Source organism: Brachycentrus maculatus, unplaced genomic scaffold (genome assembly GCF_059751285.1).
Source record: "Brachycentrus maculatus isolate JH-2025_06_01 unplaced genomic scaffold, ASM5975128v1 h1tg000313l, whole genome shotgun sequence".
NCBI lineage: Eukaryota > Metazoa > Arthropoda > Insecta > Trichoptera > Brachycentridae > Brachycentrus > Brachycentrus maculatus.
Genome location: NW_028281063.1, coordinates 260,966 through 286,777, shown reverse-complemented (window position 1 = coordinate 286,777; position 25,812 = coordinate 260,966). Strand labels below are relative to the sequence as shown.

At 33.9% G+C, this 25,812-nt stretch overlaps 1 protein-coding gene across 1 annotated transcript in view; it reads right to left on the bottom strand.

Moving 5' to 3' along the window:
• Nucleotides 1–17,759, bottom strand: part of Zip99C (Zinc transporter Zip99C) — a 29,349-nt gene extending 11,590 nt beyond the window's left edge. The window contains exons 1-2 of the mRNA XM_088268148.1: nt 17,059–17,759; nt 3,310–3,423 (exon numbers count right to left, since the gene is read on the bottom strand). Of these exons, the coding sequence (XP_088124274.1) occupies nt 3,310–3,423; nt 17,059–17,266 (322 nt within the window). The 5' untranslated portion in view covers nt 17,267–17,759. The remainder of the gene's footprint in view (nt 1–3,309; nt 3,424–17,058) is intronic.
• Between the last annotated feature and the right edge of the window lie 8,053 nt (nt 17,760–25,812).

The following is a 25,812-nucleotide window of genomic DNA, read 5'->3' as shown; positions in this document are numbered from 1 at the left end:
CCTCTCCAGGCTACTCCTTAGTGCCACACGCAATGTGTCCAAAGAACTGAAGAATCTGTCGTGTACAAACATTGGCCAGAGTCAAGCCATCCAAGTGTAGTTCCTGGCAAATGGACTTGTTGGTGCGTCAGTTAACCATATTATTATTGTTGCATACTTCGATCACTCCTTTCAACAACGTCATATATAAAAAAAAACTTGATTTTTCAGATCTTTTTTTAATACTACTACTACTACTACTGCCATCACGGTGTTTCCCCGCAGGGATAGGCAGAGAGGATGAAATGCCACACTCTTCTGTCCTGACATACACCCCACGCCTCCTTCACATCCATACATTTAGTCATACGTGCGCTCCGATTACGCAGACTTTTGACACCGCCAGATTTTAGGTTCTGATTGTTCTGATTGATCTGATTGTGCCAAGTCTTTTTCGGTCGTCCTCATTCTGTTTTCCCTCTCACATTCGCACATATATTTTCTTAGTCATTCTCTCGCTATCCATTCGCTCCACATGTCCATACCACCGCAAAGAACTCTTCCTAATCTTTCAATTATTCCTCGTTCAACCTTACATTCCTTTCTTATATCTTCGTTTTTAATTCTGTCATACAATGATTTTCCACACATTCGTCTGAGGGAGCGCATTTCAACAGTGTTCACTCTGCTTAAAAATATAATAAAATGAATTTCGTTTTTAACGATTAAAAATATAATACATGTATTAAAAATAAATACCAAGCCACTTATTGAACTTTTTACTGTGCAACGGGATCTTTTTAGGTAAAACCTGAATGTTGTTTATACATAAACATAACATACCGTAAAGTGGGTTTACATTGCACCAAAATACTGCATTTTTTCAAAAAATTGTCTATTCAGATCAGGTTTTTTACTTTTTCTGAGGTTTCAACTATTGCAATGTAATAACACATATACCTGTAACATGTCTGATACGTTTTTAAATTTTTATCTATTTTGCCTGTATTTTTTTTTATATTTATATTTTGGTGCAAAGTATCCCGGGGTAAAGTACAACTTTGCACCATGATATTTTTTCTACACTTTTCGTACTAGAATCCAAATTTATGCAAAGTAAAGGCTATCCTACAAGTTTTGTTGCACCTTATGAAGGGTTTTGGCTCACAGTTCACTAAATGCAGATTATAATATTGTATAATTATGGAAAAATAAGACACTTGATAGAATTTTTTTTTTTTAAATATTGAAAAATCTAACAAAAATGTTTTTTTTTTCAATACTGAAGGTTTAAAGTTATATAAAATAAAAGGTGGATATTAAAACATATCGTACTATATAGGTAATAGGAATCAAAATTAAATTAGGTCTAAATATGGTCAAGTTCCGGGACGGTAAAGAAACCTCTTTTGGATTGCATTTTCGGTTCTTTTATGGAACCCGCTACATCCTTCCAAGAATATTGAAGAAAGTCATCCTTCATCGGCCACTTCCACGTTTTGAGACTCTCCTGCATGGATTTAACAGCTCTGTCTTTCTTTATTTCCAAAATCTGTCCCGGAAAATTTTCTCCTTCATAATGAAATACGACATATTTTCCCACCTTCTTTTTTACTGGTCCTAATGAAACGGAAGAACAAATACGATAACTGGTTTCAGTCATCGTTTTTGTTCTTCTCCCTCTTCCTCAAAGCTTCCGTGTCAACTATAATCAGTTAATGCTAGATATGCTGGAAGTTTCGATGGGGAAGGTGGGATCATTGATGTAGTTGGTTCAGGTAGCATTTGTGTCTCGTCAACGTTCATTTCGACATTTGGATTGTGAGCAATGCTCTAACCTGGTTCTATCGGTATTGTTTTCCTGCGTTTTAAGACTGAATTCTTTGGGTTGAATCTGTTTTCTTCCAAAAACTGTTGAAAACTCTGGCGCACGTCATCGTCATACGCTTTTAATGGCAACCGATTAAGCAACTGACTAGTTTTAGCAACAGTCAAGGTTTTATGTCTTTGCAAAAATGATCTTATCCATTTAGAGCCTGGTACGTTGTTCTTTAATATTCGTACTCTTCTGCCAAATCTATCCAAATAGGCTATTAGAATGTAGCGAATGTTAAAAACACTCACTGGGAAACCGTACTCACTCATGTCTACTATGCAGTTTACGAAGGATTGCTCTTCGCACTTGTCACATATCGGAGGTTTTCCCACAGGTTTTGTGTGCTGACCTTTGAGCTTATAGTTAATCGTCCTTCTGGGGATTTTGAAAATTTCTTCAGCCTTTCTTTGACTGATTGTACCATTTCGAATGACCTCCACACACTGCTCCACTCTCTTCGGTGTAAAATTGCAGTATCGTCTGGCATAAGGCCGCTGTTTGTGTGTTCTTGACATTTTTGAAAAAAATATACCATCAGGAATTAAGTAAGTACACAAAACCAATAGATATTTAGCAAACATGTCAAGTTGTATTATCCGTTTTAAGACTTTTCATCAAATTAATTAACTATGGCCTTTTGTGGATACTTTGCACTTGGTGCAATGTTACCCCAAATGTGGCCAATACAAGTCAGTTCTTAAAAAAATATTATTTTTACATAAACTTGACAACGTAACTAAAAAATACAGTATTTGAGAAAAGCAGGGCCTATCTACCTATGATTTAGAGACCACTCACTTGTTGTAACTAGTTTCAGTATACTGATTCCACTGGATTTTTTCGGACACAATTTTCAGACAGAAAACTTTCTTTACGTTCGGACAGGAAAAACGCATTGAAGCAATAGCGACCGACTGTTACTTCTGTAAACTAAAAAGTAGATTGAAGTGCCATCTATCAGAAACAATAGAAAGTAGAATGAAAAATGACATGTATCAGAGATGACCAGCTCTACAATTTCTTTACAGAAGGTGGTGCAAAGTATCACCCATGGTGCAAAGTATACCCACTTTACGGTACATAAACAATACCTTTTCTTCAAAATGCAAAAGCAACACTTTCTGCCCTGTAGCGGGTAAATATTAAGTTAAAAATATGCAGCTGTTGCTGGGATATAGTACATTTTCTGGGCATTCCGGAAACACACACAACTGAAAATTGTAAATTTTTGATTTATGACATTGTTGAAAGGAGTGAGCGACTTGTCAATTTCTCACTGCGTTAACTGTACTCATTTTGTTAACAAAACTATTTTATATTTCATGTTATAATATTTGTAATTTCAAAATAATATTTTTTTCATATATGTAAATGAAAATAAGACGTTCATCAAAAAATTAAAAATGTATTGTAAAAAGTAATAATAAATAAAAAAAATTAAAATAATAACGTACCCTCCGTATGCTGCAATGCGTAGAGCCAAGCTTCCGGCAGGAGATGAAGAAACACATCCCCAAGCAGGGCTCCGACTGCAAAACTGAGCAACACCTTAAGGGCTGGTGAATTAGCTGGGAACAAAACAAACAACACTAATCAGTATGCGTCTTATTTTAATCACAATAGACCTGACCGGGAGTATGGATGCTTGGATTTAATCTGGGGAAAAGAAGGGATTTTTCAAACCAATTTTGAAACATTGTTCTTGAATCACTACAACTTACTAGAGACATCTATTGGTAAGATGAAAAGAAGCTTTTTTTATTGAGCAGAAATTCTTTTAATTAGTATGTGAGGTCCGAATCCTGGATTATAATCACATACATGAGAAACGCCAGAAAATATCATTTTATATACAAAATATCTTATCTACCAGGGGTGTTAGTTTAGTAAGTTTGCCGATTTTTTCAATAAAGAAAACGCTTAATTCTCAAGGTAATCTCAATTTTTTTTTATTCACAGTATTGACCATCGGATTCTATACATTTTGCCCATCTTTGAGGCAAATCATGGATACCATTCCAACAAAAAAAAATTCTCTTTCGAGACAAACCATTCGACGAGCCATTTTTCGACTTTTTCAAAATTGGCGAAGCACTGCTCTGCGAGTGAGTGTCCCATCGATGCGAAAAGGTGATAGTCGGACGGGGCAAGGTCTGAAGAGTACGACGGGTGCGATAATGTATGAGGCGGTGCATTGTCATGTTCGTCTCATGATTTGTCTCTCGTTCATTTGGTGTGGTACCCATTTTCCATACTTTTGGATCTTTCCCATGGCTTTTAAACGTTGGCAAATTGCTCCTCGGGTCATATTAAGTGTTTGGGCCAATTGTTGTTGCGATTGGGTTGGGTCTTGGGATCCAATAACGCCTGCAATTCCTCGTCTTCGAACTTTTTCGTTGCACCAGGATGCTCATTGTCTGTTAAATCGAAATCTCCACTTTTCAATTGACGAAACCATGTCTCACATGTTCTAATCACTGGAGCATGTTCACCATAAGTTTCTACCAGCAACCGATGAGCTTCAACTGCTTTTTTCTTTTGATGAAACAAGAAAAGCAACGAGTGCCGCAAATGCGATTCACTTGGAACGAAACTCGACATATTCACTTAGGTAAACAACTATGACACTATTATTTTGGCAGAATGTAACTTATGTATTTTTGAAGGTTAATGTCCATAGAAAAATATGACAAAGATGCCAAATCATAGAAATGTATACATATCTCTAGCGACATCTATGAGTAAAACCGGCAAACTTCAACTAACACCTAACCTAACCTAACCTAACTTAACCTAACACCCTTATGTACTTGTCCATATACATGCATGTATGTATGTATATCTATGTGTGTATGTATGTGTGTGTGTGTATGTATATGGAATGACTTATACTATTTATATTTTTATGATGAGAATTGTAATGTACATAAAAGAAAATAAATGAGAAAATGGTGACTGACCATGAAAGACGCAAGCCAATCATCACAAAGATTGCAGCTCACTAAGAAGGTCTGCAGTTAAAAATGGAAAATAATTGCTTCAATAAAAAAATGTATTTTTTTAATCAATAGGTACTCCAGTTGAAGCAGCGTTGAATAAATATTATTAGTTTACATCAAAGGTGAAGTGTATTTTTAGTCACTGTTTAAACAAGACTCCACACGACTGTTGTGGATTGTAATAAAAACACGTTTTGATGCTATCCCACTCTCAAGTGGCCATAGATAATCTGTACGTGAGATGGATTCTTCTGATAAAATTTGACATTGCCTGAAAATATTGAACTTATTACACTCTCTAGACAACACTCACTCCCTGGCGATAAAACCATTGATATTTCACTCAACATAGACAAAGAAGAATATAATTTTAGGACATCTCAACATGGGTGAAGAAGAATATGGAAGTCTGGGTATTTACGGGGCTTACGACCGTCATGGGCTGGTATAATTTTCATTTTCATTCATTCAAACCCTTATCCGCACCCCAATGGTGCATAGGGCACTGCATCATATAAACGTAGTGTTATCTTAATCGTCAACGAATGAAGGAAAGGTGATCAGCCCTCCGCTTCCGGTACCAGTCCAAGGTAATATTGAATAAATATAAGAGTGAAAAAATCACTTATATTTATTTGACCCCCTCTAGGAATCGAACCCGGGACCTCCAGTACGGTAGCCGAGCGTGCTGACCATTACACTACGGAGGCGGACTGGTATAAGTAATCACTTTATAATCTCCCGGGTATGCTTGGCTACAATAGTTTAGAGACTAGAAGGAACGTGTATTTGATTCCGCATTTTTATTGATTGTTGCGCGGTATGATGGATAATCCTGAAACTATCCGGAGCATTGGTCTGTATGTTCCCAATAGTTACCTAAGACAGCGTCGGCATAGATTGTTTCACAATCCTATAAACCGGACCAACCTGCCGATGGTTATTGATGGTGACGGGATTCTTCTACACCTTTAGTAATCTTCCATATTTTTTAATTTAATGTATACGCTTTCAATTTTAAGTTTGTAATGTGTATGTTAATTGTAAATATTCATTTTCATTCAAACCCTTTCATCCGCACCCCAATGGTGCATAGGGCACTGTATCATATAAACGCAGTGTTATCTTGATCGTTAACACATGAAGGAAAGGTGATTAGCCCTCCGCTTCAGGTAACAGTCCAGGGTAATACTGAAAAAATATTAGAGTGAAAAAATCACTTATATTTATTTTAATTGAACCCCTGACCTCCAGAACGGTAGCTGAGCATGCTGACAATTACACTACTGAGGCGGATTAAATTATAAGCTGCATAAAAATTTAAAATAACATTTTCAGGTGTATCCCAGTATGTAAAACAATCCGGTTAGGATCTCATTGTTCATTTTTTGAGAAAAATATGCTTCTTTTTTTCCTCTAAAAACACAATTATGGAATTCTCAGAGGAGCAGACAATAAATTGTTTTTTTTTCAAATGCACACATAACTATGCAGCGAATTTACATACACAAACTTTCGGAGAAGTCGAACAATGACAATGAAAAATGTGTCAATTTTTTTTAATAAAGTCGGTGGATATTGGTTAGTTTAACACACTGTGGACAAGAAAGGTATTTCTACCCGTTAGGTCAATTGATGCTTAAGGACGGGAAGGGTATTTTTACCTTCTGCGCCGGCCTCATTTCAAAGTCAGAAAATAAGGAATTATGTAATGTTTTTTTTAACTAACTAACTAACTAACTAACCATCACGCCGTTTCCCCGCAGGGGTAGGCAGAGAGAATAGAGCGCCACACCACTCTGTCCTTGCAAACATTCTTCGCCTCTTCCACGTTCATGCATCTCCTCATACATACCCGCCGATTGTTACGACTCCTAACCTGACCACTTTCAAGTATTTGACATACCTGATCGTGCCATGTTTTTCTCGGTCTTCCTCTGCTTCTTTTCCCACTAACATTCGCCTCATAAATTTGTTTTACCGTTCTTTCCTCACTCATTCGTTCTACATGTCCAAACCATCTCAACACACCTTTCTTAATTTTATCGATAATGCTTATCTCAGCTTTGCATTCCTTCCTTCTTTCACTATTCGCAAATCTATCATACATCGTTTTATCGCACATTCTTCTGAGTGTTCGCATTTTGACTGCATTCAGTCTACTTTCATCCTTCTTTTGCCAACTCCATGTTTCACTTCCATACATTAGAGTTGGAACCAGGACTCCGTTGTGCACTGCCAGTTTAGCTTCCGCTGATAGGTTTATATATGAATATTATGTACCAATCTATGTTAAGGTGTAAACTATATGTATACAATTATCAAATCCCATCGCCAGCGGTCTGCAGATGTTAAAAAACACCTGTCCTAAATGTGTTAAGAAAGGTGTGTTGAGATAGTTTGCACATGTGAATTGAATGAGTGAGGAAAAAAAGGTAAAACAAATTTATGAGGCGAATGGGGTTGGTAATAGAAGCAGAGGAAGACCGAGGAAACTTGGCATGATCGAAATGTATGTCAAATACTCGAAAGTGGTCAGAGCCGGAATAATCGGCGGGTATGTATGAGAAGATACGTGAATGCGAAAGAGGCAAAGATTGTTTGCAAAGACAGATCAGTGTGGCGTTATATTCTCTCTGCCTACCCCTGCAGTGAAGCAGCGTGATAAAATTTGTATTTAATTAGCCATTTTTATCGATTGTTACGCAGTATGATCGATAATCCTGAAATTATCCGGAGCATCAATCTGTATGTTCCCGATAGTTACCTAAGGACTGCGTCGACATAGATTGTTTCCCATTCCTATATACAGGACTAACCTGCCGATGATTATGCCTGTAGGAAGAGCTACCGCTATGCTGAACAATATCACGCCGGAAATTGATCTGTTCCATGTGTCTGAGGGGGTATTCCGAAGCGGGATTCTTCTACATCTTTAACAAGACTTTTCTTGCTTACTTTATAATTTTTGAGTTATATATCGGTAGTGTAAAGGCAAAGTTAATATATATCTGTTAAATTTTTCATTTTCTTTCAAGTTTGTTCCACAAAATATCTATAATAGTGTGTTCCATAATCTGTCAAAAGAGTAAAGCTGTAGTTGCAATACTTATTTAGTTTTCTTAAGATATGTTTATATAAAAATACATAAAACAAATGAGTTATTTAATTTCACGTTTTCACGGTTTCAAGTTTTTTTTGCTCTCCTGTAAAATTTGGTCTGAGACAGATATACCCCTTTGCCTTTCCACTACCGATATATGCTTGAAATTTTAGTTTGTAATGTATATCGCTCACTCCTTTCAAGAACGTCATAAATCAAAAACTGTCAATTTTCAGTTGTGCATGTTTTTAGAATGCCCAGAAAATGTACTATATCCCAGTAAAAGAGGCATATTTTTATCTTAATATTTACCCGCTACAGGGCAGGAAGTGTTGTTTTTGCGTTTTGAAGAAAAGGTATTGTTTACTTATTTTTTAAATATACTAAATATTTTTCAAATGGAGAAAAAACCTTCAGGTTTTACCTTAAAAGATCTGCTGTACAGTAAAAAGTTCAATAAGTGGCTTGATATTTATTTTTTATACATTGTATTATATTCTTAAACTTTTAAAACGTTCTCCTGAGAAATCAAGTATTTTGATTTATGACGTTCTTGAAAGGAGTGAGCGATATGTCAATTATTACTGAATAAATTAAATTTAATTGAATTGAAAAAGCGAAGATTGTTTGCTAGAAAGATTATATTCTCTCTGCCTACCACTACAGTGAAGCAGCATGATAATTAGTTGGTTTTTATTTTATATTGTAGAAATCGAAACATAACAATGTTTGTTTACTAATAATGACATTGAACTTTCAAAAAAACAAGGTTATGCAAAAAATGTTATGTAAGAAAAATATATTATAAAAAACATCAGCAAAAAGTGGTAAACAAACATTCATACTGCTGAAACAGGAAATATAAATTTTACATAATGGAACGAACAATATAATTTATGCAATTTTTTTTGTATTCATTCGGAATTTCTGATTTAATATGCAATTAATTGAGGTATTATTGATTTGTTTACGACTATAGATGGGGTTACCGTTTGAAGATATTTATTTACTTTTTTTTTTCTTTATTAACGGCCGTAGTCAATTTGTACATAAATCATACAAGTTGTACACTTTATGAAAAAATAATGTTTTATTATTGGTTTGAAAAGTATCTAAACAAGAATGAATATTTGAAAAACAAGGAATTATGCATTAGAATGTTACGGTCAATGGATAGCGCTACAGAACCATAATTACTGACTTATTCGCACCTCAATTGAATGGCATTAATGTGACAGAGCTGTGGTTTCAACAAGATGGCGCAACATGCCACACGGTGCCACCATCAATTTATTGCAGGAAATTTGAATTCGTTTACCTCTAAATAAAACACCTATACAATCAAGTGGACTCCACCTCCTTAGTGTAATGGTTAGCGTGTTTAGCTTCAGCGCTGGAGGTCCCGGGTTCGATTCCCGCGGTTGAGAGAGCTTTCAAACACCATTTTTGTCAATACTTCGCACATCTCTGACTCTTTGATCTGATACTAGTGACTCATACCAAATGAAATGCTGGAATAACAGTTTGCAATCCTTTGTGGCAAACAGTGATTAGATGCTACAATTAATTCTATTTATGTAAATAAATTATGATATCATTCTTTATTTTACGAACGTGTGCAAAAACCAGTTGTTGATACAGAACGTATTTATTTATTCATCTACTCGTTGCAGTAGAACTATCCAGAGTATTGAGAAAAACAAGAAATGTAATCAATCTATCAACAATAACAAGAGTGATTCTTATGACAAATGGACATGATAAATATCGATTGAGTATGTTGAGTATAAAAATCATTGAAAAAAAATGTACCAACTTGGTTTTATATACTTATAATCAAGTATAAAAACCATTGAAAGAAAATACACCCACTTGGTTTTATATACTTATTATAAAGTATAAAAATCATCAAAAGAAAATGCACCAACTTGGTTTTATATACTTATAATCATTTTATGTATTAATTTTAAATCAAACACAGATTTTTGAGTCTACTAAGTTGTATTTCATTAACAAAAACACATAAAAAATTATACTGTGACAATTGTTTCGCCTTGTTAGGGCATTATCAAACGAATGTGAAGATCAAATGGACTACGGTCCTTATGTAGCTATACAATTCTAAGTGACAGTTTTAACACGTGCAGCAATAATTTATGGGAGACAACAGTAGCTAATGGGGGATGTAGGTATGTACCCTTATATTAATTTTCTGGGAAAGGAAGGATTTTCTAAATAAGGATTTTCTAAATAAATACTTCTAATCAAGTATAAAAACCATTGAAAGAAAATACACCCACTTGGTTTATATACTTATTAGAAAGTATAAAAACCATCAAAAGAAAATGCACCAACTTGGTTTTACTTATTATCAAGTATAAAAACCATCAAAAGAAAATGCACCAACTTGGTTTTATATACTTATAAAAGCATAAAACTATTGAATGAATTATCATTAGCATTAGCAACAACTTGGTTTTATATACTTATTATTGAGTATAAAAAACCATGGAAAGAAAATGCACTAGTTTGGTTTTATATTCACAAAGACCTCACTTTGCGTCGTGGATACGTTCCAAAATATTGCAACGCAAATGTATGACTAGATGTTTGGATGTGAAGGAGACGAGGAGTGTATGTCAGGACAGAAAAGTGTGGCGTTCCATCCTCTCTGCCTACCCCTGCGAGGAAACGGCGTGATGGTAGCTGTAGTAGTAGTAAATTGAAATAACGCAAAGTCAATTGGTATTTCCTATTGGAAATCATATAAACATCAAGGATAGGTTACCGTATTTTTCATTATGTCCTTAAATGTCAAAAAATGAATAATATTTACATAAGAAAACAAAAGTGGAACTTTATTAATTCATTTAAAAACACAAAAAGACTAGAAATTCAATCAAAAATTCAAAATATATACAAAATATAAATAAATTATAAAATTGTGTATTCAGATTCTGAAGACGAGCTTGCGGCCATTGAAATATTTTTTTTTTAAATTTGCAAAATATCGTCAAAAAATAACATACTGTATAATGTTTCAGCATATTATTACAATGACAAAATTAAAAACGACGATATAAGAAAGGAATGTAAGGCTGAACGAGGAATAATTGAAAAGATTAGGAAGAATTCTTTGCGGTGGTATGGACATGTGGAGCGAATGGATAGCGAGAGAATGACTAAGAAAATATATGTGGCGAATGTGAGAGGGAAAACAGAACGTGGACGACCGAAAAAGACTTGGCACGATCAGATCAATCAGAACCTAAAATCTGGCGGTGTCAAAAGTCTGCATAATCGGAGGGCATGTATGACTAGATGTATGGATGTGAAGGAGGCGAGGAGTGTATGTCAGGACAGAAGAGTGTGGCGTTCCATCCTCTCTGCCTACCCCTGCGGAGAAACGGTGTGATGGTAGTAGTAGTAGTAGTAGTAAATTCTTAGCCAAGGTCTGCTGACAATGCGATTTTACCATTTCATTGAACCCTCGAACTGTGAATAGACGTTATTAAATATTTATAAGTAGGTTTTTGCAGATAAGCACAATTTGTCATCGTTGCATTTAAAATGCATACAGTCCACACTCTAGAAAGATAAGGAGGCATATTGGCTGTTATACATTAGTCTTAAATACAACTAAGTCCAGTGTTCCGCAAAGTGTGTGCCGCGGCGCACTGCACTGGTGTACCGTGGTGATTAGTTGGTGTGCCGCGGAAAAAGTCACTTAACGATAAACGATGTTGGTTTATTTATTGGCTAGTAATATGTAATATGGTTGGCATAAATTAATATGAAAAATCACAAGACTATCGATAACATTCTCATTGAAATCTGTAGAGAACTAAGGGAGATATTAAGGTTTAAACTTTGGATATTTTAATAAAACGAAAAACGTGCATTCGCATACGTCATCAAATTTCCGTCATTGAACGTTTTATGACGTCATATGGTTTATAGCCTATGGTTTGTAGAGCTTTAATAGTAGTAGTGTAGATTGTTTGTTTACCACTACACTACCATTTGTGTTATACAAATATGAGGGGAGGGGGGGTGGGGACCATACATGGACATCAACAAATTGAGCCGCCAATAATTTAGCAACGTTACCAATATTAAAATAAGTCCATCGTTTCTGTGACGTCATTCATTACCAACTTACGAAAATAACGTATTTACGCAGGCGAATTTTCCAAAAGAAAATGATGAATGAAAATATTGATTAAATCGGCTGTTATACACACAAAACGAGTCTAATACAATCCTTTATAGGGTTTAATAAATATAAGTGATTTTTTCACTGTCATATTTATTCAATATTACCCTGGACTGGTACCTGAAGCGGAGGGCTGATCACCTTTCCTTCATGTGTAAACGATCGAGATAATACTGACGCAGTGCCCTATGCACCATCGGGGTGCGGATAAGGGTTTTTATTATTATTGTTAAGTGTCATGTAACCAGTTACTATTTTAAATAAATACTTTTGATAATTTTCACGTTTTTATTTGCTTAGTCCGCCTGACGAATGTTTAGATACTGTGTATCTACAAATATAGTTTAGTTATCTGAGGTTAAACAAACTTTTTTTCTTTAGTGCACCTCTAAAATTTCTTGATTTAGCAGATGTACCTTGAATAGAAAAAGTTTGGGGAACACTGACTTAGTGCATATCAATCGTAATATTTATTTATTTAAACATATTACACACATAAGTCACATATATACAGGGTGACACGAAATTAATGACCCTATCATAGGATGTTATATTTATTTTAAATGGCGTCGTACGTCAATCATATTTGACATTTGTGAACTAGACAGCTGCAGTATATGCAGTACGTAGTGTATACGGCTACAGACCTGCCAGAAGAAAAGAGATTAAAAATCTGTTTGTAAATCTATTCATAAGCATGTTTTTTTTCAAGATAGGGTGTTTTTTAGAGGCGTACAAATTAAAAGTTCATAAGCCCATAATTTTTTTAAAGAAGATATCGACCATAATGTTACGGTCAATGGAGAGCGCTACAGACCCATTATTACTGACTTCTTCGTACCTCAGTTGAACGGCATTGATTTTACAGAGCTGTGGTTTCAACAAGATGGTGCAACATGCCACACGGCGGGTGGCACCATCAATTTATTTCGGGAAATTAGAATTTATATACCTCTAAAAAAACACCCTATACATTTTTACGGACTATTAAGCGTACTTTCAATTTCAGATAAAGATGACGCAATTCTACAGTGCCGAAATTCACAAATCAGATCAGTTTGAATCGTTTCCTAGTAACAAACAAAAATTTCAGCATAGCAACCATCGCGGTTGGACGCGGAACTCGCGGTATGAAAAATTCCTTAACCCTTTCAGGACAACTGGTTACAGCTGCTAACCACAAATTTAAAATAAATTGTGTAAGTGCCTACAGGTTTCTAGTTAAAACCGTAGTGCAATATGTGTTGGCTATGTAACAGAAATAGTGCTTGTATAGATTTCATGTTGGTATCATTGTCTTGGAGCTTATTTCAGACTATTAATTGTGGCGATGTGCACATGTCGGGATTTTTATAGGTTATCTGTATCTTATTTTATAAATTTTGTGAGATTATTGAACGAAAGAAACAAAATGACAGGTGAGTTATAGTCATAATAATACTAAAAATAAGTAGTGTTATATATTACGTCATATTTTCAAGAATAAATGCTTTTATTTATACTTTATAAAATCATGGTCTTTGTTGCTAACCACCAGGCACACAATGTGTATTTTTAATTTTGCTGAGGGATATATATTGTACCAATCTGTGTGCACAATTTTTAGTGAATTTTCAGTTGCTGTATACACTTATTTGTAAATAATTTCTAGAAATTAAAATGTATTACTAAAATATTTTATATTCTGTACTCAAAGGGTTAAGGCGGGACACTACATAGTTGGAAATCTAAAATTGACCGATTATTGTGATTTTTCGTAATCGATATAAAACATATCCGAATGAAACTCTTTGAATATAACGCTCTCATTATCATTCATAACTAACTAACTAACTAACTAACTAACTAACTAACAATCACGCCGCTTCGCCGCAGGGGTAGGCAGAGAGAATAGAGCGCCACACCACTCTGTCCTTGCAAACATTCTTCGCCTCTTCCACGTTCATGCATCTCCTCATACATACCCGCCGATTGTTACGACTCCTAACCTGACCACTTTCAAGTATTTGGCATACCTGATCGTGCCATGTTTTTCTCGGTCTTCCTCTGCTTCTTTTCCCACTAACATTCGCCTCATAAATTATCATTCATCGTTTTTTCAAATCCAGACTCGCGCAGACACTTAATCTTCATGGGTCCAAAACTGTTTAAAGGATCTTTGTCAGAAGGGAGGAATATCTAATTAACATACTCAACCTATAACGGATTGTATTAGACTCATTTTGTGTTTATAATAGCCAGTATAATTAATATTTTCATTCATTTTTTTTTAAAACTCGCCTTCGTAAATACGTTATTTTCGTAAGTTGGTAATGAATGACGTCACAGAAACTTTAATATTGGTAACATTGCTAAATTATTGGCGGCTCAATTTGTTTATATCTATGTATGGTGCACCCTTTCATTAAGTATTACACTGCACATATCGCTCACTCCTTTCAAGAACGTCATAAATCAAAAAACTTGATTTTTCAGGAGAACGTTTTTAAGGTTTAAAAATATAATACAATGTGTTAAAAATAAATATCCAGTCACTTGTTGAACTTTTTACTGTACAACACATCTTTTTAGGTAAAACCTGATGGTTTTTTCTCCATTTGAAAAATATTTAGTATATTTAAAAAAATAATTAAACAATACCTTTTCTTCAAAATGCAAAAACAACACTTTCTGCCCTGTAGCGGGTAAATATTAAGTTAAAAATATGCCGCTTTTGCTGGGATATAGTACATTTTCTGGACATTTTGAAAACATGCACAACTGAAAATTGTCGATTTTTGATTTATGACGTTCTTGAAAGGAGTGAGCGATATCGCAGGCTATATTTAAAAATGAATTTTGGTAAGACTTGGTGTGCATTTTAGGGATTTTAAATAAGTTTTTGTTTCTGGTCTTTGCTCCCGGGACTCTAAAATTGATGGGTGATAAAAACTCTGGGCAATCTACATAATTATTTTAAAAAATATGCAGGAAAATAAGGTCAGCATTGTTCCTACGTGTTACGAGCTTGGGTAAATTCATAAATTCATAAATTCATTGCTTAAAGCCATCCGTCTAAAATTACAATATGAGATAAATTTTGAATGCATAGATTTTGATCAGCTAAAGAGATGTCTTTTTGAACAAGCAAATCGATTATACTTATCGTCTTTTTATCGATTGAAATCAGAACTGAGAGTAATAAAACAATAATAATCATTTAGATTATAGATGGAAGATATGTACTGACCGAATTTCGATCAATTAGCTGAATATCATATCGACGCCTAAGCGCCGACTTGCCACCATTTCGAAACGTTATCTCCGCTGCATAGTAAAACCTCGATTTAACGAACTTCTAACTAACGAACGACGGATATAACAAACAAAAAATCCGGTCAAATGTAAAAAAAAAAGAGATTTATTTAGATTATAATTATACATTGGAACCTCCCATAGCGAGCATAATTCATTCAAAAATAAAATTTTTTCAATATACATACATTATTTTAAAAAATCAAATTTCAATACATACTCGTATATATTTTTAAAATTGTTCGCGGAAAAACGTCTAGCCTCTAGCGCGGCTGGTCGCGTTCTGAATTTGTGCGTTTGAGATCTCAGCCTTAATTGCTGCTCCAACTGGCTCGTCCCCGGTAGGCAGGGAGAATAGAATGTCACACCACTCTGTCTTTGCAAACATTCTTCGCCTCTTCCAAGTTCATGCATCTCCTCATACATACTTGCCGATTATTCCGACTCCTAACTCGACCTCCGCTTTCGAGTACTTGACATACCTGACCGTGCCAAATTTTTCTCAGTCTTCCTCTGCTCCTTTTTCCAACTACTTCGCCTCATATTTTTTACCCGTTCTTTCCTCACTCATTCGTTCTACATGTCAAAACCATCTCAACACACTTTTCTTAATTTTATCGATAATGCTCATCTCAGTTTTGCATTCCTTCCTTATTTCACCATTCGAACATCTACTATACATAGTTTTGCCATATTGAGAGATCGCATTTCGACTGCATTCAGTCTATTTTCATCTTTCTTTTGCCAACTCCATGTTTCGCTTATTTGCATCACAAATTTGTTTCCAGCTAAGCGTAATTTACCTTTTATACACAAGGGTTCATAAAATTTTAATGCTTTTGGGCAAAATATTTTTTCTTCTGTGGAATAATGGAAATTTACGTATAATGATTTATTATTGAGAAAATATTTCGTTTTAAAACACGATGTGGCCGCGGTATCCACTTTCTAATATTAACTATTATTCGTACAATAACCCGTATAAGTATATGTATTGATTTTTAAAACATAAATTTCTCTTATAAAAATCTCGAAAGCTATGGGTTGAAAAATTATATCGCTAGCTCCAAAAAGACGATGGAACAAAAAAAAAAATTTGAACGAGCGTTTTGAAATTATTTTTTATAATGTTCGAAAAGTGATGCCACACATAAAAAAAAACAATATTCAAACAGGTCCCTATTATTTATTTTTTTAAATACCTACCCACAGAAAACTTTTGCACGTAAATTATGTACTATGTATACACAGTACCTACCCATATTACACATACAAAAAGTAAGTTGCCATTTTCTAAGGAAAGAGAGGGAATTTTAAGATTTTATATAAAAATAAAAAAATAAAACTTTTAACCGCTTATTAAATTATTTTCATTCATAATCATATGCACTAAATTGCGCTGACTACATACATACTTAGATACCATGTTTTTGTGATGACAACGTATATTTTATATAAAAACTACGCGCCAACTTTCCTTTGTTATTATTATCCTAACCTACAACTTTTAAATTAGTTTTTTTTTCATATATATATTTAAATACTTAATAACAGTTTAATTTTTGGAGATTAGTACAATATTTTGACTCACCATTGCTTGTGACTGCGGCTTTATCGTCAATAGGAATGACTAGAAGCGGAAAAATTCCACTAAGACCCACGAGAGCTGAACCCAAAAACGCAAATAACCACGGATGATACTCCAAACTTTCCGACCAAGTTATTAAATAATCTGGTAAAACTAATTTGACAACTTCATTGTACACATAACTTAATCCATCCTCCGTTACGTTTGCCATTTTAGCAATAATCGAATGAAAAACACTGGAGTTATAGATTCGTAAGTCTTTCTTAACCTTGAATCATTATAATTCAGTTTAATAAACCGCACAACGACACTTAATTAAATCTGGAAATACGTAACGCGCTACGTATTTTGTTTTAAACATGCAATAATACTGATGTAGGTACTTTTTTTAGTTATACTTTCGCGACCATCCACACAAACTGCGTATCGCGAGCGGGTGACGTTTGACAGTTCGAGCTCAGATGGCAACTGATTGACAAATTGTTATAAATTATCACGCGACCGTTCGCCGGCTTATCAAGATCGGATCGGCTAATCTACACTGAGATTGAGCCAAGTTCCGATAAATTCACTCCTTTGTCAATTGATCAAAGTTTTCCAAAACAATGGAAATAATACAACGGAAACGCTCCGCACATGACAGCTCGGCGCAAAATATTTGTCCCGTTACCAACACAACGAACGCGATCAAAATAATAAATAAAAAAAAGCGAGAGTGATCCGATTCGTAATAAGCAGCATGTGCAGAATTACAGATTACTGAATATTTATAAAGGTACCATCACATAATCTTGTACTGATGAAAATATGTGTTTAAATGTACATGGACATAAATATTTGATAATCTTCGTCTTCGTCATAGATTCTGAGGTATTTGATGTGTTTGAAAAAAAACTTTTCCGTTGGAAGATTTTTAAACTTTTTCAATTCCCAATGAAGAGAAAATACAACATTTTCATGCTCGAATAATATATTCATGAGCATTGTACAAAAAAAGTGTTTGCTTTTTTACCACACTACTTATTTTACACACTCATTTTGGTTGGATTATCCAAATGTAATTATAGTCCCCAACGGATTCGTAGACACTGTATAAGTCATACAAGCTAGTATGAGTACAGGTATGAAACTTTGAGTGCCCCAGATAAAATGGTTGGTTTCTTTTTCCATTTATGTTAGCAGGAATGTCCTTCACTTTGTGCTCGCTTTGCTTTCGTTATCTCAATTCCATCGAACATATTCTACTCTTAAATTATAAATCCTACAGCGCAGTATTAGTCAGTATCACACGTTACTTCCATTTAATTCATTTTTGAGTCAACACAGTTTCGATCTGACAAAGCGCTCTATACACCGTCAAGGCGTGGATAGAAATCAAGAAATTGCGTTTCGACTAGTCGTTTTTAGTTTAGTTTTAGATAAAAAGGTACTGAGGATCATTTTTTCCCCTTTGTACATTCCTATTTGCATTATGCGTTTACAACGAAAAATGTGAAGCAGTGGTGCCAACAATATAGAAGCGCGCCCGAATATACAAAATTTTAACGACAAAAATAAAGCAATAATAGACATTGAAAATATTCCATTTATATTTATTTTATTATACATTTTTTATTTATACTTTTAACTTTGTCAAGTTTATCACCATTAACTTTCATAATATACAAAGGGATTTTTACTGAATGACAAGGTACATTTTAAATATGGCGCTCGGTACATACAAGAGATTTATTTCGTTGAGATGTTTATTATTAGACTTTGGCAGCATGTGCAGAAAATTGATGCAGAAATAAACGTCATGACATTTCTTACAACGTAGACATGTTGCAACAAAGGAAATACACCATTCATTATTCATTATACGCAAACATGTAGAATAACTTAATAATTTCGCATAACTTACTAGTTACACATTTAAAGAGAACTTTGAATGTGTAACGAGTTAGAGAAGATACATTTGTTTCTAAATTCACTAAAATGTATTTCTAAATTGTACTAGTTACTTGTTTTTCCAGAATCGCTCCTAGGTGCTGCATAAGCCGCATAAATACTAGTGATTTTTTAGCCTATTATTTTCTGATATATACTGATTCTATACGATCCAGTGCCCTATGCACCATCGGGTGCGGACGAGAGTTTTAATGATTACAATCAAAAAGTATCTGGGTATAACAAAATCATTTTTTATTTTTACTTTTCAAAGCGATATTTTAAAATAAACTTCAATTAAATAATTGAAGTTCATTAAATTATCATTGAAATTATCGCCTTTGTAAAATCCCTCAAAATATTAAAACAGTTTACCGATGTGACGAAAATGGCACTCACAGAAATAATATGAACTTTATAAAGGTCGAGTAGTTGGCCTTTATAGAGCATAATATATATGACGGAATAAAGAAATTCGTTCTATGGGATCAGTACTAAAACAAGAAAAATTAATCTTTTCAGATTTCCTTCTTGCATATATTTATATATATATATATATATATATATATATATATATATATATATATATATATATATATATATATATATATATATATACATATATATATATATATATTTGTGTGTAATAAAATACCTAGGTACCTACCTATACATTTTATTAAGTACTTACAAATAGTACCTACATAAAACAGTTCTACCACCAGATGTCGCATGCGTCGCACTGAATAAAACAAAAGACATCAGATAGAAAAAAAATAATATTGTCAACTGTCAGAATCAGATAGATAGATAGAAAAATAATGTAAAGATAAATAATGTATAGAATAAACAATAAATATTGTATAGAATAAACTTTAATTACAAAGCAACACATTGTATATATATATATATATATATATATATATATATATATATATATATATATATATATATATATATATATATATATATATATATATATATATATATATATATATATTTATTTATTTATTTATTTATTTATATGTATAGTATAGTATAGAGCAGTGTTGGCCAAACCATCGACAGCCTAATTATTAATAACTCGATACTGGCCATATCACCCAAGATGGGTGAAAAGCCATTAAAAAGAAGAAGAAGAAGACTAATTATTTCTAGACGCCTATGCGGTATGTGCAAATAATATGAAAATCTTGCCAAAAAAGTATTAAAATAACATTGTAAAAAGTGTCATATTTTCAGCACTTTCTCTGGTAAGACATGAAAAATAATATTGAATACGTATTCAAAATAACCTATTCCACATCCGTAGTGTAGTTGTCAGCGCTTTTGGCTACCGTGCTGGAGGTCCTAGGTTCGATTCCCAGGGGGGTTCAAAATAAATATGGGTTTTTTCACTCTCATATTTATTTAATATCACCCTGGACTGGCGCAAGAAGCGCAGGGCGATCACCTTCCCTACATACAATTAACGGTCAAGGTAACACTGCGTCGATACGATGCAGTGCGCTATAACACCATTGGGTGCGAATAAGGGTTAAGAGAACAAAAAAAATACAATGATGTTGTTCGTATCTTTAGTGGCGTGTACAGCGGTGTGGCGTTTTATTCTCTCAGACGGCCGCTGAGCCTAGTTAGATGGTTGTTTATTAACTTACATGCCCCGCTGATAGTGAAAGGGACTTTGAAGCCATTAGTAATAATTTTAATCTTTGACTACGAAAATCTTTGCAACCTCATTTTTTTTAATGGATGACTCCGAATGGAAACCAAGAGTTCAAGAGCTAATCTTCATATACTACATCTCTCCAAAAAAAACTTTTTTTCTCTTTTTTCTTTCGCCGTTTCTTTTCTTTATTTTAATTTGTTTATTATTGTAATTTGAATTTCATTTTATAAAAAAAATGTTGTAAAACATTTATGGCTGACTACGTATTGCACCCACCACTTAGTCAAGCTGGAATTAAGATTTATTATTATTATTTTACCAGACCTGTGAATATGGCGGGAGTTTTTAAAGTTAGTTTGGCGATGTGGCAGCCTTGTTTTGGGTTATCGGCTGACAACGAAGCGTTGGCCATAGCTCAAAAAGCGTAGACGCGTAAACAATGCTCCGTTTTTTACAATTCAAAGAATTCCCTCCTATATCCAAACATGTGTAATGATACAACATAACAAGAAATGATATTAATTCTTCTAATGAAATTGTGGCACGCGTCCAATATATGAGTCCACACGAGCTACATATCGCTCACTCATTTCAACAACTTCATATATCAAAAATCATTTTCAGTTGTGCATGTTTTCGGAATGCCCAGAAAATGTTCTATATCCCAGCATAAGGTATTGTTTAATTTTTTATTTTAAATAAACTAAATATTTATTTTAAATATAGTAAATATTATAAACAAATCCAAATGCAGAATTTATTTTTTAATATATTTTATATGTTCAAAGTTACCCAAATACATGAGTTAAGTTTTATGTAAGTTTTCAAAAATCATCAATTTTCAGTTGTGCGTGTTTTCGGAATGCCCAGAAAATGTAATATATCCCAGAATTGTTTTTGCATTTTGAAGAAAAGGTATTGTTTAATTATTTTTTTAAATAAACTTAATATTTTTCAAATGGAGAAAAACATTTAGGTTTTACCTAAAAAGATCTGTTGCACAGTAATAAGTTCAATAAATGGCTTGATTTTTATTTTTAATACATTTTGTTATATTTTTAAACTTTAAAAACGATCTCCTGAAAAATCAAGTTTTTTGATATATGACGTTGTTGAAAGGAGTGAGCGATATTTGAAATCTGCCGACGCGAAGGTATTTTTTCAACATGGAGATCTATTTCCTGATAAACCATTCCAGAAGATCCAAATATCCCTTGCCATAAGCCGAGCGATTCATCTTAGTTTTATCTCAAAAACGGAATGAAGGTTTTTAATTAGAGTGACTTAAAAAACGAAAATTTAAAATTATCAATTTAAATTTCACTTCCGCCTACGTAGTGTAATGGTCAGCACGCTCGACTACCGTACTGGAGGTCCCGGATTCGATTCCCAGGGGGGGTCAAATAAATATAAGTGATTTTTTCACTCTAATATTTATTCAATATTATCCTGGACTGGTACCTGAAGCGGAGGACTGATCACCTTTCCTTCGTGTGTTAACGATCAAGATAACACTGTGTTTATATAATGCAGTGCCATATGTACCATTGGAGTGCGGATAAGGGTTTGAATTGAATTGAATTGAAATTTCACTTCAAATTTATTTAAAAGAGAAATATTCGTGTTTTCCTTACTTACCAAAATACTTAAAATTCATAATATTTCTGTCAGCCTAGGCGGCTCATTATTGGAAATAGGTATCAAATATTGGTAGACTCTGACTCAAGAGTCCGCGACACTAACCACGGAACCACAAAACGACCCAAAATAAAGTTTAAAATTTGTTGTGACACGCGTTTCGGTGCATTCCGTTTCGATGCATCATTTTCAAACACATTTACAGTGTTTGAAAATGATGCGGAATGCATCGGAACACGTTTCACAATAGATTTAAAGAAATAGTAGTAATTAACAAGTAAAATTTATTCACAAAATTTTGAGTGTGTCCAAATACTTGTTGACAAATCTGGATTATCTCTGATTAAGAGTTATTTTTTACATTCTTTTTTGACATCTCAACATACATAGATGAAAGAATGAAAGAGTTTCTGCTTAATAAAAAGCTTGCCTCATGCTACCATAGATGTCTCTAGTGAAGTCAATTGAATTCAAGGACTGTTTCGAGCTTAATCAATATAAGTTCCTTAAATTTGAAAAGTGTGGTTGTCAATCATGGGTAGAATTGGTGAAAGTTACACGTGTGTAAAGTGATTACTTAAACCCGCCCATGACGGTCGTAAGCCTTGTAAATGCCCAGACTTCTTATATATACTTTTCTTAACTCTTAACTCTTTTCTTAACTCTTCCATTACTCTTAATTGGAGATAATCCATATATGCATACATTTTTATTTATATAGATACATACTTATACCCAGATTTTCAAATTCTTCTTCATCTATGTTGAGATGTACAAAAATAAAGTAAAATTTAAATTGAAAATGGATAGATATTACCACAAAATGACTGCCGAACCAATGAATGAAACTATCATTTTCAAACACTTTATAAAAAAATTGAAAAAATCCCTTACATTTATTTGAACCCCCCTGGGAATCGAACACAGGACCTCCAGTACGGTATCCGAGCGTGCTGACCATTGAAAATAATATATTATTGAAATTTAAATAATGATAAAAACCTGTGTGTCTTTGATATTACATGTAACGGGTTGTGGTCCCGTGGTTAGTGTCGCAGACTCTTAAGTCAGAGTTTCTCGGTTCGAACCCACTCTACCACAAGTTGATACGTATTTCTAATAATTAGCCGCTTAGGCTCACAGAAATAGTAATATTTGTGTGAATAATAAAAACACAATAAATTTATATCTGTGACTTTATGACATGAATATATCGTGGATATACTGGAAAAAAATGTTAACTCTAAAATCCCTGTTTGAATAATCCCTGTTATTAAAAGCTTTTAGCCTGAATAAAATATTAGACTTAAAGTTACATTTACTTGTAAAACCACATTAAACAACTAAGTGTATTTTGCCAGTTTATAGAACGTTGAAAATTTTTATAATACTGCATAATTAAGTCAAAATTGCATATTTTCGAGTTAATCTTTTTTGCCAGTACACCCACGATATATAAAAGGTTTTTAATGATGTTAAAATGGGCCTATTCAAATTATACACTTGTATAACATGACGAACGCGTCTCTGTCGAACAAGTCGGAATTTCCGCCATGAACTTTGCAAATTCTGTTCCAAATTAACCGACCGACTAATACCTTTATGGACTACAGGGTTACCCTTTAATAGCTTGCTTGTCTGGTGTGATTTTAATTTTTTATATCGTATAAAATAAATTTTATTTATTTGTTTACTTAAACTTCATGTAAAGAAAAAAATGTGTACATTGGAGGGCTTATTGCTTAAAAAGTAATAACTTCCAACCAACCAATAAACAGACTAGTGGTTTTAGTAAAAACGTTTGATGCCATATATAGCTGTTTGCAATCAGAGGGTAGATAGTGCTTGGACATAAAAAAAACATAAATTACGAATTGAGGATTGAGTAACTACTTTATATTTTATTAAATATTTATGAAAATTACAAATTGATGATAGTAAGTAGGCAAAGTAAAAAGGGAGTTTTGAGAAGGAGGTAGAGAGAAAATCTAAGGGATGAGGTTTGATGGATAGTTAGGATTCTAATGATACTAATAATAATAATAATAAAACCCTTATCCGCACCCCAATGGTGCATAGGGCACTGTGTCTTATAAACGCAGTGTTATCATGATCGTTTTACACATGAAGGAAAGGTGATCAGCCCTCCGATTCAGGTACCAGTCCATGGTAATATTGAATAAATATTGCAGTGAAAAAATTACTTATATTTATTTTTACCCCCCTTGGGAATCGAACCCGGGACCTCCAGAACGGTAGCCGAGCGTGCTGACGATTAAACTACGGAGGCGGACATATCTAATGATAGATAGTAATATCTCAGACGTTTCTTAAAAGTTATCAGAGAGGGTGCATTTTTTACAATGAGAGGTAATTCATTCCATAGTCAGGCTGCTTGGACAGAGAAGGAATTTTTAAATTGGTTTCTCTTAAGCACGAAAGAAAATGTTCGCTTTGCTATTTACATTATTTGTGAAGGTCCTCACCAAAACGATACACTTCCATTATAAATGATATTAAGTTATCAATAATTCTATAATAGCTCGTAAAATTGTTATTTTTTGGTGCGATTTAATGATTTTATATTGGTTTAACAGAGGATTGACCACGTTTTGTCGCAACTTTAATCAAAATTTCGATAGAATATTGTAAACAGAACAGATTTGCATTCAAAGGATTTTTTGTGCAATATTGGAAATTTAACTTTTTAATGAGGACCTCCACATTAGATTTTTTTCCGAGTTAATTTTTTTCGAAGTCTCGTTAAAAGCGATGTTCACAACATTTTGAGTGCGTCCAAATACTTGTTCACAAATCAAGATTTTCTCTACTAAGTACTGTATTTATTTTAACATTTTTTGACATCTTAACATAGATGAAGATGAATATAGAAGTCTGGGTACTATAAATATATTTCTAAGACAACCTTATTTTTTAAATGCAAAAACGACGTTTCGAGAAAAAAAATCAGTTACCTACGTAAAATATTACCCGGATTTAGAGAAAAAAAAGTTTCTGAGGTATCTCTACATGAGAGAGTACGGCTATTATCCTTGGCTCTACCCGACCGAGTTTCTCCAACCCTGGAGAAACCATACCCATGCTTGGCTGCAATAGTTGACTGGAATAAGACTGGAAGGAATGTGTATTTGATTACGCATTTTTATCGATTGTTGCGCGGTATGATCGATAATCCTGAAATTATCCGGAACATTGGTCTGTATGTTCCCGATAGTTACCTAAGACAGCGGTTGACATAGATTGTTTCACATTCCTATACACAGGACCAACCTGCCGATGGGTGTTACTGACGTAACTCTCGCTATGCCACTGGGGGGCCCGTCGTCTGTAGCACAGCTATGGCTCTGCCGTTGTAAGGGGCAGAGACTCACCGCAGCTCAGTCCGGTCGGCGTAGCCGAACAATATCCACTGGCCCTGAAAAGGGCCTCCGACTTGAGTATCGGTCTAATGGATACCAGACTGAGGTACGGAGAGCAGGATCACAAGGAGATCGCACTGA